Source organism: Neltuma alba, unplaced genomic scaffold (assembly GCF_004799145.2).
Source record: "Neltuma alba isolate B1F8T4 unplaced genomic scaffold, ASM479914v2 tig00011650_pilon, whole genome shotgun sequence".
Lineage (NCBI taxonomy): Eukaryota > Viridiplantae > Streptophyta > Magnoliopsida > Fabales > Fabaceae > Neltuma > Neltuma alba.
In genome coordinates, this window is record NW_021636298.1 from 152,245 (window position 1) to 169,157 (window position 16,913).

General features: G+C 40.5%; 3 protein-coding genes and 2 pseudogenes across 3 annotated transcripts; 2 read left to right on the plus strand and 3 right to left on the minus strand.

The window, feature by feature from the left end:
- Positions 1–1,761: 1,761 nt before the first annotated feature.
- Positions 1,762–2,482, minus strand: LOC114716317 (18.5 kDa class I heat shock protein-like; annotated as a pseudogene).
- A 4,903-nt stretch (positions 2,483–7,385) lies between these two features.
- On the plus strand, positions 7,386–9,405 carry LOC114716313 (uncharacterized). Its single transcript, XM_028901298.1, has 2 exons — positions 7,386–8,286; positions 8,390–9,405. The coding sequence occupies exons 1-2, from the start codon at positions 7,471–7,473 to the stop codon at positions 8,570–8,572; spliced, it is 999 nt and encodes a 332-aa protein (XP_028757131.1). The 5' UTR covers positions 7,386–7,470; the 3' UTR covers positions 8,573–9,405.
- Positions 9,406–9,784: 379 nt separating this feature from the next.
- LOC114716338 (uncharacterized) lies at positions 9,785–9,904 on the minus strand (annotated as a pseudogene).
- Positions 9,905–11,718: 1,814 nt separating this feature from the next.
- LOC114716331 (uncharacterized) lies at positions 11,719–13,350 on the plus strand. Its single transcript, XM_028901319.1, has 4 exons — positions 11,719–11,940; positions 12,068–12,182; positions 12,289–12,364; positions 12,938–13,350. The coding sequence occupies exons 2-4, from the start codon at positions 12,082–12,084 to the stop codon at positions 13,148–13,150; spliced, it is 390 nt and encodes a 129-aa protein (XP_028757152.1). The 5' UTR covers positions 11,719–11,940; positions 12,068–12,081; the 3' UTR covers positions 13,151–13,350.
- A 329-nt stretch (positions 13,351–13,679) lies between these two features.
- Positions 13,680–16,571, minus strand: LOC114716312 (dicarboxylate transporter 1, chloroplastic). Its single transcript, XM_028901297.1, has 3 exons — positions 15,327–16,571; positions 14,935–15,156; positions 13,680–14,288 (listed from the first exon to the last, which is right to left on the minus strand). Exons 1-3 carry the CDS (start codon positions 16,416–16,418, stop codon positions 13,926–13,928), a joined length of 1,677 nt encoding a protein of 558 aa, XP_028757130.1. The 5' UTR covers positions 16,419–16,571; the 3' UTR covers positions 13,680–13,925.
- Between the last annotated feature and the right edge of the window lie 342 nt (positions 16,572–16,913).

A 16,913-nucleotide genomic window follows, 5' to 3' on the forward strand; every position in this document is an offset into this window, starting at 1 on the left:
TGGAGGTCATGATGATAAATAATTTTGATGGGTTTTTGATAACTTTTATTTTTAGGATTAAGCTCAAAAACACAGAGCCCCCAGGGTTCATTCAACTTGACTTTAGAGGTGCTTTTCAAAAACAGTAACAAACTCTTCTACATATTTATTTATTATACTATAAAATTACTTTTAAAATTATAATTTAATTTCTATTCAAACATTTTTTAGTCAGGAAAACTAACATGTAGGTTCTGCAATTTGCACTTTACTTTTAATCCGTGCTCAAAGGTTATTTTTTCTTTTTAAATTAAATCCTTGTGCCCATCAGCGGTGGCGGTGCTCACGACGGTCCCATTCTGGAAGACATTGCTGGCGAAATCGAAGAGGATGTCACTGTTTCAAACAACCCACTCTCTTTCGCTTCCTGCGAGACCTCTTGGGTAGCCATGAAACTTATTTACGTCCCGATCAGTGACAGCCTCAGTGGCATAGAACAGAGCAGCATGCACGATCAAGTCAAGGTAGTTTTGGTTTACTGAGTGGAACGATTTTAAGGATTTCAGTTTGTCTCTTCCTGAAGATAGGAACGTCTCTAATGGATTTAAGTGACTTTTTTTTTTGTGCCCCCATATCTGTCCTTCTGGGTCTTGTTAGCCACTCTTGTCTCATCACACTTCAGAATTGGTTTTGGTTCCCAAGTATCTTTATCTTGTTCTCAAGTTTAATCAATTTTTGTTTTCTTCCTCATTGTTTTTCACATTTCTTGTGCTTTAGCTCTTTCAGATTCCATGCTTTTCATTGCCGGATGGTCTTCTTCACAGTAGTGTATCACAATCACCGCCTCTCGTTCTTAATTCAGTTCAATATGACTCACTCATCCACGTTGAGGCGATAAGGATTCGGTGTTATTTTTCCCTTGCTAAAATGGACGGAGTAAGCGAGTGGGATCCACATGAAAGTGAGCAAGGACCCTATCCCTCACTCGACTCTTCTTTCACAATAGTACTAATCGAGAAGAAATGAGGCGTCGGTCCTCCCCGGGTTGCAGCTTGACAATGGATTTCCTTTTGAAATTTATCGGCTCAAAACAAAACGAGAACGATTTAATGGATTTCAGTTTGTCTCTTCCTGAAGATAGGAACGTCTCTAATGGATTTAAGTGACTTTTTTTTTTTGCCCCCATATCTGTCCTTCTGGGTCTTGTTAGCCACTCTTGTCTCATCACACTTCAGAATTGGTTTTGGTTCCCAACTATCTTTATCTTGTTCTCAAGTTTAATCAAATTTTTGTTTCTTCCTCATTGTTTTTCACATTTCTTGTGCTTTAGTTCTTTCAGATTCCATGCTTTTCATTGCCGGATGGTCTTCTTCACAGTAGTGTATCACAATCACCGCCCGCCTCTCGTTCTTAATTCAGTTCAATATGACTCACTCATCCACGTTGAGGCGATAAGGATTCCGGTGTTATTTTTCCCTTGCTAAAATGGACGGAGTAAGCGAGTGGGATCCACATGAAAGTGAGCAAGGACCCTATCTCCTCACTCGACTCTTCTTTCACAATAGTACTAATCGAGAAGAAATGAGGCGTCGGTCCTCCCGGGTTGCAGCTTGACAATAGATTTCCTTTTGAATTTATCGGCTCAAAACAAAACGAGAACGATTTAATCATCTGAAGGGAAATTTCCCAGGCTCACAGAATAAGATGATTTTGCATAGCGTAACTTTCCACACGAAGCTGAAGAATTATCGTCAAGCTTAGCCCGGAGTATATTGGCATATAAGTAGCAGAGAGTAATTAATAAGGGGGATATATATATATATATATATATATATGTACTTAATAAGAACTAAGAACCATGGCAGTACGCACGCAAAAGATTACAGGACAGAGAGGAGAGGAGAGGACTAGGACAGTATATAACATAGTAAAACATTTATGGCAGCTGTCATGGAGGCGGATCAGCCACTGCCTTCAATTTCAACAACCCTGACATTAGGGAGTGCGGATTGTAGTTTGGGAACAGTGACGAGCAGAACCCCGTGGTTCATGGTGGCCTTCAGTTGTTGGAGGTCGGCATCCTCCGGGATTTTGAATCTGCTCATGAAATTGCCGCTCTCCAGGCTCACCTGCAGCATTCGATCGTCTTGAAGCTCCACCAGCACATCCTCGTCGGTGAACCCAGGAAGCACCACCTTCCACACGTGCCTTCTGGAGTTCTCCCTCCAGTCCAGACGGGAATTCAAGCTCGACCCAACCCCAAATCAACATCATGCACAAAACTGGAAATGGCCGAGGAGAAAGGGAAGGGCGTATCATTGAGCAGCCTGTCCATGGGATCCCACCACAAGGAGTCGGAGGCACCGCCCCCTCCCTCGTTGATCGGCACGATCGACATCCTTACTCGCCTATTTCGTCTCTCTCAGCTCGAAGCCCGGGTACATTGATCATGCTCCTGCTCGTCGCTAGTAAATACCGATGCTCGAACGTTCCAGATTCAATAAAGCGACCCGTTTGCTTTCCTCAGTTTTATTCTTTTGTTTTTGGGTCTAAATTTTGGTCTAGGGCCTTGTGGTTATTTGGGTAAAGGTGCATCACCATTCTAACTGCAAGCCCATGAAAAGCCCAATTTCCTTACACATCAGAATACAGTATCCAGGCTTTTGGAGCTGCTGCTGCTTGCATCGCAGGCGCAGATGGATCATCTGAGCGCCACCCTGGTTCGAATGTAGGGCCCTTGTTTTGGATTTAGCCATTGAGGTTCTGTTCTATGCATGTTAAATGCGAGTCTCATTCAGGAGTTGCCTGCCCTGAGACTGAGGCCATCTTCGTGAATAATAGTGCTCATATGACAAATGATAATGACTAATTGTGTCGTCCCCCCCCCCCCCCCCAAAAGCTCTGGGTCAACTTGGAAGTTTGATGCTAAGCCCCCTTTCTCATATAATTTATGTTGTGTTTGGTGCAAAGGAATCGGAGTAGGAATTCATGATTTGAGCGTTTTAGCATGTATGATTCGTAATTCCCATAAAATCCATTTAGTGGGGTCCCATGGGGGTCTGTTTTTGTCCTGCTTTGGCTCTGATCGAAAGTGCATTTTAATATTTTCACTATATAAGTATGCTTAACAAATGAGAATTATGCAAAGATTTTGTACAGTTCTTTCATCGTGCCAAACATATTTTTAAATTTAATTTTATTCTGATTGTAATTTCTTTTTTCTACTCCAATTCTGTCAAGGGGGGAAAAAACTCTAATCATACCAAATGAGGTCTTAATTCTAATGAAGACGCTATAATTTGGCTAATCATTAGACAACAGACGTTCACCGGGGGCTTCCACTCCATGAGTCGTTGACTGTGGAATGCATCCACATCATGATGCCCTCCTCCCCAATCCCACTTTAGCCTCCTAAAGGGATGTTTGAAATCACGTTTACAAACAAGTATGGTTAGCATGGTTTATGTAAAGTGAAAGAAGACTCTCTTTACTTAGTCTCGTTCAGTATCATATTTAAAACTACTTATAAATATGTTTTATATAAATTCATAAAAAAAAAAATTCATATATTTATCTCATATTTTGTCAATTACGTTTGAAAAACTGTTTGTAAACTATTCTAAATAAATTCTTAATATTTTATAAATCATAATTAAAAAACTGTTTATAAACTAATAATAAAACTGACATGTATCACCATCATCCTCATACTCCAGGAAATAATGGCGTCAGGCTTTGTACCCTTAACCCCTCGTTATCATTGTCATATAAATAATACCATTAAACTATGAACATCAATTAATTAATGCGCCCAATCGCTCTGAGCTGCACTTCTTTCTCCGTATCCCACACCGCTTTTTGCTTCGTGCGCTGCTCAAAAAAAGGCAAGTACTTTAACCCCAAAGCGCGGCCACCTTGCTTTTTATCCCCCATCCCCCCCTCTGCTCAAGACCATACGGATTCCATGTTATTTTGTTATGTGACTTGGCCCTTTTGGTTTTATGATCTACGCATAAAATTCAATACTTTTGGAGTAACAAAATATATTAATTAAGATGGTAAGTAGTCTTTTTTTGTAAAAAAAAAAACACACAATTACAAATCTTTAAAAAAAGAACAATTGCTAGAAGAAACGACAACATTTTATGTTCTAAGCTTAGAAACCTCAATCAAATGAAAAAAAAAAAATCAATACTTTCTGATATAAAAAATTCTTCACTAATGGAGACAATATGGCCAATGTAAACGTCAAAAGAGCCATAATTAAACACAAGAACTAGGCATAAAGGGAAAACGATGAACATTATTGATCTTTTAACTGATACAGCTCAAAGTTAGATTCCATTCCTCTCCTACCCACTTTTTCCTGTGTGAAAAAAAAAATTATTGTACTTTTCATGAAAAAAACTGGACGCGTTTCCTGTATACCACAAAGCCTCAAAATAGGCCATGTTATTTATAATTTAAAATAATGCGGCTTCTTTTCAGCGCGGATGAGAAGAGAAAGTGTGAATTATCTGTACAGAGCTAAGTGGGCCCCCGTTTAAGCCCAGTAACTCAGGATTCTATGATAGATCCGCCATGTAAAGAAAGGACGAAGGGAAACCACGGGCTGCCCCTATTTCACTCTTTCACTTCGTTGACTGCCAGCATCACACTCGCACTCACATACTGATACGGAGCACGAGAACCAAAATGCAACAGTTTTCTCACCGGCTCTGATCGGAACACGTCGGCAGCTCCGTGTCATTTTTCTGTTGCTTTCCTGTCCGACTTTAGAGTTCGGAGAAGAAAACTCAGCCTTTGGAATTTCGAGGTCATTATTCATCTTCTTTGCCTTCTGGATCTCTGTTCCCATGACGTTTTGCAGCGCTATTGGTCTCCCACCGACACTCCTTCCTTCGCCTCCAAGCTAGACGAGCCTCCACTCCTGCATTACCCCCCTGGATGTCTGGTATGCATCTTGAGCTTCATATCCCGCTTTGATTCTGTTTTTCTGCTTTATTTTACATTACTTCCATATATTACTGCCTTTGGCACCCGAGTTTTAGCACTGTAATACTGTAATTTCACCTTCGTGTTCCTGTCTCTCTTGCAACAACGAGTGTTAATATATATTACCCCACCATTTTTCTTTGTAGTATAAGCGTTTTACCCCTTTTAAATGATTTTTCCAGCTCGGGTTAATGTAGTCGTTGGGAAACATTGGAGCAAAACAAAGAGAAATGCTCTGCCCTTTTAGCATGTGAAATTTTATTGATCGTTTCGAAGCTCGAGAACGAACGGGACATTACTGTTCAGTATTTTGAAGTTCGAGTATACTGAGTGCTTCTAAATAGCTTATAATCTTTGTCTCCTCCATTATTTGTGGAGAAGGCTGGGATTCTGATCGACACGGGTCGTTATGTCTTATCTTTTAGATTTTCGAAATTGGTTTCCGTGGACCACTACCACTTCGTTATCTGATTTTCATCCTTTCCATACTCTTCATACTACTCTGTCTCCTTACACTCGGTTTCAGCTTTCATTGCTCAATGCTAACCATAATATCGTGCTCTACAGTTTTCATATAATTTGACATTAATTTTGTTTTCGTTCAAGATGTTGTTGGGCTCAACTGGTTCTTGTCATATTGAGATTGGTTAACGCGTCACCTCATTCACATGTTATCAGATCTGAATCAATTCAAACACGAAGAGGAGGATATTGTTTAAATACGTTTTAGCCATAACCTTTATCCTTTTCCTTTGGTAATATCTTTGAAACATTTCTTAATGCAATTCTTGCTTTTTTTATATAGGCAATTATTCATTTAGCTTAATACCCTTGCATTTGGAAGTTTTACTTTGTTTCCAATTTGTAGCAGAAAAGCGGCATTTGGATATTCCTTCTTGCAAACTCATCCAAAAAATTCCTGAGCTAGAGCCCAGCAAACGTATGCGGCCTATTAATTAGTCAAGGTCTCAATCGAAATTCAGGAAATTACTTACCAGCATGAGTACAAAGCATTATGACAGTTTACAACTTGATAACTCTGCCCCGTCAGATGCGGACCTTCATCACAATATTACCAGATGTGTGGGGGACAGAAAATCTTATGAGAATCACCAAAAGCAAGGGAGTCATAGAAGGGAATGTAAAGAAGATGAGCTAGTTAGGTACATGTCAGATCTTCCAGGTTTTTTGGAGAAGGGAGAAAGTATTCATGATAAAGTCTTGAATGTGGGGGTCCTTGATTGGGCCTGTCTGGAGCAATGGAAATGCAGTCATAAACATATGCCCCATATAAGTAGTAGGAGGTCGACATCAACAACTACTAATAAATCTGTGTCTGTTTCAATGGACAGATCATCTGGTTATTCTAGCAGTGGTCGTAGCTTGTCTCCTTCCTGCCGAAGCATTTGCCATCCACCACTGCTATCTCATTTTATGGCATCTGCGATGCAGGGCCACTCTCAGGATGCAAAATCCTTGGGAAAATTTTAGAAAATTGTCAAAATATTAGCGGTAGCAACAATAACACACACAGCCAATTTGTCGGGGCAAATGACTGTCTTTCCCCAGACCTCCCTGATAATAGACTGAAAGCACGCAACATGAAGGGTTTAGATGCCAAAATTGATATGAAAAGAGGAGCTCTATCAAGTGACCAAATGAATGAAGTAGCATCATACATCATGTTACAAACGAGCTCTCAAGGTGGTAAATTGGAAAAAAGAGTGGAGACTTTCCAGCAATCAAATATGGTTACCATTGAGAAAGACGTACTCAAGAAAAACAAACCACCTGTTCTTTGTTTGTCCAGAGATATCTCCCTGAATGATCATTCTGTAACGCGGGATATGCCAACATCCCAAGGTCAAAAGTCACAAATTCTTAGTCAAACAAGCTTCATAGAAAATCCTAAGGAACTACCCCCCGAGGATTTTAGTTATAAAAAGCCAAACTCCTGTACACTGCCTGATGAAATTAACTGTTCCCGTTCTGAGGCAAAGGGGTCCAGTTCTGCAGGTGCAGAAAGAGTCAAAGTTCACACTGCTACTTTCTCAGCACCCCTATCAGCTAAAATGGGAATAAGCCCATCCAAATCTAGACAAGTTGAAAAGAAACAGCCGATAATTACAATGCTATCTGCTAGAGCGTCTTCCCAGGAACCAGCTCAGAAAGTACAGGTGAAAAGTCAAGAAGCTCTTCACCTTTTCGACGATTTAGCTTCAGCACCGGTTTTGCTAGCAAAGGATCTGGTTGCAAGGAGGATGCACTTCGGCCATATAGGAGCTCAGTAGGAAATGCTACATCTAGTTTAGAAAATATGAGGGGCTGTTCGAGCTCAGATATTTCAGGCAATGGTAAGGCAGGTGAGACTGGTAGGAGCAGGTCAAGCCCTTTAAGGAGGTTACTCTCGATCCACTACTGAAACCAAAGACGGTGAACTGCCACCACTCTACAGATTCATCTCAGAAAGATCCATTGTTAATAAATGAGAATTGTATGTTAGCAAATGGGAAATCTTCCTCTTTGCAGCGTGAAAAAGGGTTGATAAAGAACCACAGACTTGGTTACAGTACAATTGATAAGGATGATTCATCGAAGTGTAAGAAGCATGTGTCATCAACAGTTCAAGCTCTTCTGAGAATTGCATGGAAGAATGGCTTGCCCATGTTTACATTTGCAGTTGACAAAAGCAGCAGCATTCTTGCGGCCACGGTGAAGAAGTTAGGTACCACAGAAAAGGATGGCTGCTGCTGTATCTATACCTTTTTCACCTTTAGAGATGTTAATAAGAAGGCTGGAAATTGGATAAAACAGGCTGGAAAGGGAAAAGGTCCTGATTACATTCATCATGTTGTGGGCCAAATGAAGGTTTCCAATCCTCACTATCTTGATTTAACTGGCCAGAATTGTGTGGACTCTTCTCCTGTGAAAGAGCTCGTTTTGTATTCTGTGAAGCTAAAGCAGGGATGTGATCAAGCCCCTGATTATCAGCTAGATGATGAACTTGCTGCAATTATACTCAAAATACCCAAAACATTGGTTTTCACCAATAATGTGCATTATAGCAGTTCCTGTGATAATGGTCAAGAGCTTGTTCATGCAACAGTTGTGCTTCCAAGTGGGGTTCATAGTCATCCAAGTAAAGGTGGACCTTCATCCCTTATTGAGCGCTGGAAATCAGGTGGATCTTGTGACTGTGGTGGTTGGGATATGGGTTGCGAACTTAAGATTTTTGCAAATGAAAACCCAGCCAATAAAAAGTCATTTTCATCCAAAGCTTGTGGTGAAGATCATTTTGAGCTTTTCCTGCAGGTAATGTTCGTGCCAGGCTGAATTATTTTGCTAATTTAGTTGTCCTTTCATGTTGCATTGATAACTAATGTAACGTTCTTTCAACTTTGAATGCACATTGCAGGGGAATGGGCGAGAATACCGACCTGCTTTCAGATTTGTCCCCTTCAAGCAGGGAATTTTCTCGGTTGTTTATGACTCGTCATTCACACTTCTGCAAGCATTTTCCATAGCCATAGCATTAGTGGATTGTAAAATGCCATGTCAGCTTTCTGGATCAAGAAACTCAGTTGAAGAAAAAATTTAGAAGGGCGGAAATCGATGGAATAAAGGCTTTTAATAATTAGGAAATTCTCAATGTAGGTCGTCCGCTAACCACTGCTCTCACCAGTTGATAGTGCCTAAAATTAACTCGAACGAAGCATGTCTTCGTGCGATCAACTAGACCATATGATATGGGTACTCACCAACCACCTCTGCTTTACTCCCCTCACATGGATCAGTCTCTGTTCTTAATATCAGCCGCATGAATGAAAATCCTTTACGGGTTATTGACCCTCGCCGTCATGTTAATAAGGAAGAATGATCGTGAGATTGGAGCTTGTGTTTTCTGTTTGTATATTCTCCAGCGATGCATCATCATTCATTATGAAGTGTTCAAGCCCGCCAACAGATAAAAGTGCTATTATCAATATTAATTAGCATGAACATAGCACTGGTGAGTTGTGATTTGTCTTCTGCTGAATGCTTACAGATGCGCCTCTTCTGCTTTAATGATCCTTAAATAAAGTAGGAGATTGCTATTACCTCATTCTCCACTTATTTTCCGTTTATTTTATCATTCCGTTAGGGCGTGCAAACATGAAGGGGCCTAAAAATGAGAGAGGAGGAAGTAGAGCATCAAGGGTTTGAAATTTGAAAATTTGGTTGTGTTCTGAGATTTATATATATAAATGCAAAATATTTTATGCTACGAGTCCTAAAATAGTTAAATGTAACTAAGTGTCGAACTATTTGTTGATTTTATAAAGCCTCTACCCTCCGATCACCCCTTTCTATTTTTGCTTGTGTGTATAAGCATGCATGTCATCTAATTTAAATGTAAAGAAGATTCAAGGAGAAACAATCCCAAGCTTTCAATTCATGTTGGTAGACCTATTGTAATAATAAAGAATATTTTTTTATGCGTGTCCGTGAAAAAGAAGGGAAAATTACACTAAGGTCTAACAGAAAACAATTAATTCAGAAAAAGTCTCTGAAAATCTTGAAATGATTCATAAGTCCAAAGGACTTCTGTGTAATAAATTGTAATTGTGAAATTATTTACTTATTCTCATTAATTTTATTATAGCAATTTATTTACAACCTCAACGGTGGCTGTTGACAATTCGAGTAGAAGTGATTGATAACTTTAGCAGTGCTCCTGACAACTCACTCTGTGGGATGCCAGAGGCATTGTCGAGGTTGTTAACCACTTCTTTTCAGGTTGTCAACAGCCACTGTTGAGGTTGTAAATGAATTGCATTGGGTTCAAATTAATGGGGATAAATAGATAATGTCACAATTACAATTTATTACACACACGGTATTCTTTAGTAAAAGGCGAAAGAATAGTTCGCTCTGTGCCCACTGCGTGGCTGCGTTGGGCCTGATGGTATCCCTATTGAAGTTTGGAAATGTTGGGCGATGAGGGGGAGGTATGGCTAACCAAGTTTTTTAATGAAATTCTACGCTCTAAAAAGATGCCGGATGAGTGGAGAAAAGCATTTTAGTTCCTATTTACAAGAATAAAGGAGACATTCAAAACTGTGCAAGCTACAGGGGGATAAAACTTATGAGTCATACAATGAAGTTGTGGGAAAAGTGATGGAATATAGATTGAGGTTGGAGACTTCTATTTCGCAAAACCAATTTGGATTTATGCCAGGAGATCCACATCGAAGCAATCTATTTACTAAGGGGGTTAATGGAGAGATATAGAAGTAAAAAGAGATTTACATATGGTTTTTATTGACCTGGAAAAGGCTTATGATCGTGTGCCAAGAGAAGTATTGTGGAAGGCTTTGGAAAAGAAAGGTGTACGGGTTGCGTATATCAAAGTCATACAAGATATGTATGAGGCGGTAACTACCAGTGTAAGGACGCCTGGGGGGGAGACAAAGGACTTTCCTATTAAGATTGGCCTACATCAGGGATCCTCTCTGAGTCCGTACTTGTTCAACATTGTTCTGGATGTTCTAACTAAACCTGTTCAAGAAAGAATCCCTAAGTCCATGCTCTTCGCGGATGATATAGTTCTTATGGCGGAATCAAAAGAAGAGATTAACACTAGTTTTGGAGTTATGGAGAAGGACTTTGGAGTCGAAAGGTTTCCGTTTGAGCAGGAACAAAACAGAACATATGCATTGTGATTTTGGAGGGGCAAGGTAATAGGGATTTGGAGGTGAGGATGGGAGAGCAAATTATAATGAAAAGATCAGGACAAGAGTCGGTGTGGCACCTATCCAAGAGAAAATGGTTGAAAATCGCTTAAGATGGTTTGGACATGTGAGAGAAGGCCTTTGGAGGCCCCGGTGAGGAGGGTGGATCAAACAAGATGGAGTCCCATAAAAAGAGGCAGGGGAAGACCGAGAAGAACGCTGAATGAGGTCATTGAACGAGACCTTCTAATCAACAACATATCTAAGGATTGGGTTGTTGACAGAGCACGATGGCGTCGTGTGATTCATGTAGCCGACCCCACCTAGTGGGATAAGGCTTGTTGTTTGTTTGTTTGTTTGTTTACAATTTATTACACACAGGTTTCTGGGGACTTAGAAATATTTTGGGATTTTGAGGAATTTTTTCTAAATTAATTGTTTTTTGTGGGACCTGAATATAATTTTTCTTAAAAAGAATAACCAAGACTATTGACTTCAGCATTAAATAACTCTTTAATTTTTTCAATCCATAATTAGATAGTTAAAATCCTATTCCTTTGCTCCCCTCTTCTCCATTTGTCCCTGTGTTCGCCTCCTTCTTGCTAAACCAAATAAGAGTTCAAAATGGAATAAAAAATTTGTTAGACCTATAATTAAAATGACACAAAGAGAATACTATTTTAGTCTAACTTTCAGAAAGGATATCTTGAGAAAAAAAATTAAATGTTATGATTGGGTGTTTTGAAAATAAAATGTTAAAAATAGAATGAAGTCTGCATAATTTTTCAAAATAAAAGATAAAAGCAGTAAAGTTTTAGGTTAAAAATAATTCAAAGTTTTCTAAATTAAGAAAAAAGGTATTACCGTATTAGTGTATTTTATATTGTCTTTTTTTTTTTTTTTTTTAGGAATGGAATATTGTTTCATTTTTCAATTTTCAGATCCCGCATGAAGCGATCAGACGACGTAGTGTGTGTTTGGTCGCGTGTGCGTGTGGCGCCAAATAATTTTTCTCATTTCGCATTTAACCCTAAATTCCAAAGTCAGACGCGGGGCACGGCAGGAGCAAATACCAAACCCAAATTAAAACCTCCGGCTCTCCTATCGTCGCCGTCTTCGCCGGACAGGTTCTCCGTTGGAGACGTCACCTTGGCCGGCTTTTCTCTGCTTCCGGCCCTCCGTCCGTCTCATCGCTCTCGCTGAACGCTATTTTGATCTCCCTTCTCGTTCCGGGGAACAAGTGCAAGGCAACATAGTATCTTGGCTTTTATTTCTCATTTTCTTTTCTTTTTAAATTTCTAACGCAAAGAAAAAAGCTGGGTTTTTCTCTTCGGTATGCATGTCCAGGAAAATGTGATTGTGGTTTGTCTATTGGGCTACAGGGTGATCAATCGCAATGGAGCTTGGGTCATATTCTGATCACAGTAAATCAACATTTTCCCTGGCGGATGAGGATCATACCCTTGCAAATGCTGTTCGGTTCACCTTAAATCAGGAGTCAGTGATCTAAAAATTCTTTTGTGCCTTTTTACTCCTCCGCGTATAATTTATGAATTTCGTTCTTAGCTTACTTCTAAAGCATAAATACTGTCATAAATGTCAGTCTTTATGTGGTTTCTCCCTGTATTCCAAGTCCCGCTCCCTGCCCTCCTGATGTCGTTTGTTGTAATAATCAAATATCCTGATAAGGTGAGATCATTGATGTTTTGCAAAGAGTGACATTCTGTGGTTACAGGTAATATATTGAACAGTCTCTTTGAACCTCTAGAATTTAATGAAAATTTGTTACTGTACTTCACAAGTTTCTGCGAAAATATTGTGTTGAAGTTCCGAGTTTGCTGTAGGGCAATCGCAGTTGCATTTATTTTTGGTTTTATTATGTGATTTGTATCACTGATCTGGATTCTAATTTTTGAAGAAAGTTCAACGCATCACTGGACCATGAGAATATTTCTCGTATCATTCTCTGTTGAATTATGAACGTAATTGTCCTCAGAAATGAAAGTACTGCATTAAACACTGCATGAATACCTTTCTTTGAAAATAACAATAATAATAATAATAATAATATGTACAGTTTGTTAACATCTCACTGAGAATGAATTTTCTGCTTTAAAAACTTTAGGGTTAAGTTATGGCATCCTTGAATACATTTTCATTTTGCGTAGGGCATTTTTTTGTTGAACAGTAACATGACTACTAGCAGTGCAGACAATTATCTTGCATTTAACTACTTGCTATAAACTTATTATTTTAGGCTGTTTGTCGCATTGAGATTCCTTCCGCAGTTTTCTGCTTACAATATTTGTTATCTGTGCGCATCTATAGGGGATTCAGCTCGTGAGGTGTTGAAAGATGCCTGCCAAGATCTAATGCTAATGTGCCAGCATGTAAGGAGCACTTTTGACAAGTCTGTCAATGATTTTAAAATGAGCAAGAATGTGAAGGATATGGATATTAAGTGATTTACCAGTTTTCGTTTCGATATGTTTTTGATATTGACTAGACTGCAAATTATGGCTCTTATGAATAGATTTTGTATGCAACTATAGAGGGTATACGCAGATGCAATGGATGTTTTTTTTTTTGGGGGTCCTTTTTGGCCCTAACTCAGTGTGTGGTTGTTAAGCTCTCATGTTATGAAACGTCTGCTTCTAGTTTAAAATGTAACCTGACGTAGTGCCCGTGCGATGCGTGAAATATTAAAAAATACTCTTCCGATCCTTAATATAAGATCTATTTAACTAATTTGATTAGATTAAGAAAGTTAGGTAAATTAGGGTGATAAATATGAAAAAATTGATAATATGAGAAATAAGGTTTATATTTAAGATTAAAACTAACTCAATAATTGGGTCATATATTAATGACCGGAGGAATATTTATAATTAGGATGGATTTTCATAAATTTTATAGATTATAGATTATATTTATATATGGGTGTCGATAACTATCTTCACTTTCTTGTCATACAAAATTAAGTGGAAGAACTGAAACAATTATGATAATTTCTAGTATGAAAGAGTTGTGTTGGAATAGCACAAAAAAATGAGTGCTGAACTCAGATGTGAATCGATCGATTCTCCATAGTAGTTTCCCCGACTAAAACTGTGAACAAAACCATCTGGAAGAATGTTCATAGGAATATTCAAAGAAAATATTAGGGATTTGCTCGAAGTGGTAAGTAAGAGCAAAGCGGATTAAGAAAGATAAGGAATAGAAAAAGGGGGACGGAGGCGTTCACCACAAACCGATGAATTTCCACCAAGCTCCTCCAACGCCAAGCCAGATGATAATGTTAACAATACTTATGAGGAATCCATAGCCCCACCACTGGGCAAGGGGAACGTAGTTGGCTCCATAAAACACGGGTGCAGACCCAATTCCATAGTGGGTAAGGCCACCCATGAGGTTAGAGAGGAAGGAAAGCACCATGGCGCCAAAGTATGGGGGAGTGCCCAGGGCACTTGCAACTGATAGGAATGCCGTAAACATGGCTCCTATGTGAGCAGCCCCGCTTGCGAAGAAGTAATGTGAGTAGAAGTAGAGCAGCACCAGGATGCCGAATGACAGTTGCCACGACAGTCCCAGCCCGCCAACAAACTGTGCAAACAATATCATTCATGAATAGCTAGCATTTCAATATTAAGAGATTTCTATACTAGTCAACAATGCTCTGAGGATTACTGAGAGAGTTCGTCTGGGCTGGTATGATCTGCTTTGCTATCGCTTGAAAACTTTGGACAGATTTTAACTCCGAATGAACAGGAACAAATCAACACAAACAAATTCACGCAGATATTATAGAAGGAAAGGACATGGACATATTTGCTAGCATACGCTCTACTGTGAAAAGACGGTGAAAAACTACTTTAAAACAAATAAGTAGGAAGAAAGCAAGTAAATTTCCGAGAAGCCACCCGAAACAAGTAGATGAGAGCATCTCAAAATAAACGTATAGGTTTCTGGACACACACACACACAAGCTTTTTTTTTTGGGCCAGAAGGCTTCTGCATGACTGAACATGAAAAAAAGGCTACTCTGGATGGTTGAATAATGAGGAAAGAATGCTACAACAAAATAAAACAAAAACATCAAGCGTTCATCAGGAATGGACACAAGGAAGAATAAATGAAGGAGAAAAAGAACACCCATCGGCACCTTATCTTCTGAAAGAAAGTTATCGGGCACTGCATAAGTCATGCACAGACCCAAAGCAGGGAGAAGAGAGAAGGGAAGGGAAGTAACCTTAACAACAGTTTCGCTGAACCAGGAAATGAGACCGTATTTGTTGAGATAGCTAGCCATTGCAATGAGGGCAGCAAACCACGTAAGCGTATCCCAAGCAACTCCCTCGGCCAAGCACTCTTTCCATGTAACAACCCCGCTCACAAGCAGCACAGCTAATCCCAGAATTGCAGCACTTACAGCATCCACGTTAAGAACCCCACCAAAAACCCAGAGCCCCACCTGATACAAATGGAATGGAAAGTTAAGTGGAATAATTGCATTCGCATTATCAATTTAAAATGTCATTTTCAGATTTGAACATAAAGCGCGGGTAACCTAATAAAGTTTCAACTGAACTACAAGTATTCCGGTGCGTCTGAGGATAAGAAAGGAACCAAGTCTTTCTATACCGTAATAAGCAGAGTCCCAGCCATTATCTTCTCATTTAGGGACATTGGTCCCATGTTTTGCAACTTCTCCCTAGCAAGCTTGGGCGCGTCGGGACTGGATTTCACTGTTGGTGGGTAAACCACGTACAAAACGAATGGTACCACTATCAATGACAGCAAACCCGGGACAATGGCAGCTTTGGCCCAATCTAACCACCCAATCGTCTGGTTGATGGAGTTTTGAGTCAGATTGGCACAGAGGGGATTCGCTGCCATTCCAGTCAAAAACATGGCCGACGAGATCACCGAAGTTTGAAAGCAGGTCAGCGTTAACCACGATCCTAGTCTATTCTCGGTTCCATCGCCCACGTTGCTACCACAAGCCACACATAAGGACTTCGCTAGCGGAAGAAAAATGCCACCAGCTCTTGCTGAGACGGAAGGAATCGCCGGTGCCAGCAACGCCTCGCTAAAAACTAAACTGTATCCTAATCCTAGAGATGAGCTACCAAAAAGAGAAACAAATTGATAAGCAATTCGATTGCCCAGACCCGTTTTAATAAAGCCTCTGGCAAAGAAGAAGGCCAAGCAGATGAGCCAGGGGATGGGATCGCCGAAGCCTGAAAATGCTGCTGCGAAAGTCAGGGTTTTTGTAAGAACCGAAACGCCTAAACCCAAGACGGCCACAGCACCGAGCGGTAATGGCTGCGTGATGATGCCGACGATGGTGGCCAAGAAAATCGCCAACAGCTGCCACGCGTTTTTCGAAACTCCGGAAGGCACGGGGACGAACCAGAGTATAACCCCTGTGGCCATAGAAGCCAACAGAGGTTTAATTGCGGCTCCCTGCCATGGCTGAGCTGCTGGAGCCGGAGAAACTGAAGCCCCGGCAGCGGAGGCTCTGACAATGTGGCGTTTCGGACTGGGTTTGATATTGAAAGCAGACTTGGAGAGGGTGAAAGATGGAATTGGGGAAAAGGAAGAATGACGCCTGAGGCAACTAAGGTGGATAGAAGCGAGGGAAGGAGAGGAGCGAAGTTGCAGGTATTTGAAGGAGGGGCGCTTGGAGGAAGGAAGGGGAAGAGAAGGAGTGGCGAGTGGCATGGAAGCCATGGCTGCAGGGATCGGAGGTGGAGCAGGGTTCAGGAGAGCAGCAACATGAGGATAGGGAAGGGGGAATGAGGACCGTTGGGTTTGGAGGGGACGGTGGATATGGGGCTCACGAACTGGTGGCTCGGGTGTTCTGTTGCTCTTGCTCAATGCAATGCCATTTGCAAGTGACACTGCCAAATAAACGAACAAGTGGGGGAAAAAAAGAGAGAAAGAAGGAGAGGGCTTCAGCGTCTGCCACGTGGCGATCTGTCCACATGGGTTCCTTGCTTTTTGGGAAACAGGATAACAAGTGACGCGTGTTTGTGGGAAGGCAGCCCAAAGACGCAGAGTGATTTTAATTTGCCGAGCCAATGATTGACGGCTGCCACCCTACAATTTCTCTCCAGCCCTTGCCACTGCGGAGTCTCTGTTTTGGAATCGCAATTCCAAGTGGTCATCATCAATTCCAACTATTTAAATCTAATTTGAAATATCCAGGTTTAGTTTATTTTGATT

Bases quoted from the DNA above. Each gene is read 5' to 3' on its own strand.
- LOC114716331 (XM_028901319.1), top strand. From the start codon at position 12,082: ATGGAGCTTGGGTCATATTCTGATCACAGTAAATCAACATTTTCCCTG. The intron at 12,183-12,288 runs GTCAGTGATCTA...CATAAATGTCAG, and splicing joins CGGTTCACCTTAAATCAGGA to TCTTTATGTGGTTTCTCCCT. The intron at 12,365-12,937 runs TCCTGATAAGGT...TAAACTTATTAT, and splicing joins TTTGTTGTAATAATCAAATA to TTTAGGCTGTTTGTCGCATT.
- LOC114716312 (XM_028901297.1), bottom strand. From the start codon at position 16,418: ATGGCTTCCATGCCACTCGCCACTCCTTCTCTTCCCCTTCCTTCCTCC. The intron at 15,157-15,326 runs GTATAGAAAGAC...CATTTGTATCAG, and splicing joins CTGGGACTCTGCTTATTACG to GTGGGGCTCTGGGTTTTTGG. The intron at 14,289-14,934 runs GTTACTTCCCTT...TTGTTTGCACAG, and splicing joins TCAGCGAAACTGTTGTTAAG to TTTGTTGGCGGGCTGGGACT.
- LOC114716313 (XM_028901298.1), top strand. From the start codon at position 7,471: ATGTTAGCAAATGGGAAATCTTCCTCTTTGCAGCGTGAAAAAGGGTTG. The intron at 8,287-8,389 runs GTAATGTTCGTG...TGCACATTGCAG, and splicing joins ATTTTGAGCTTTTCCTGCAG to GGGAATGGGCGAGAATACCG.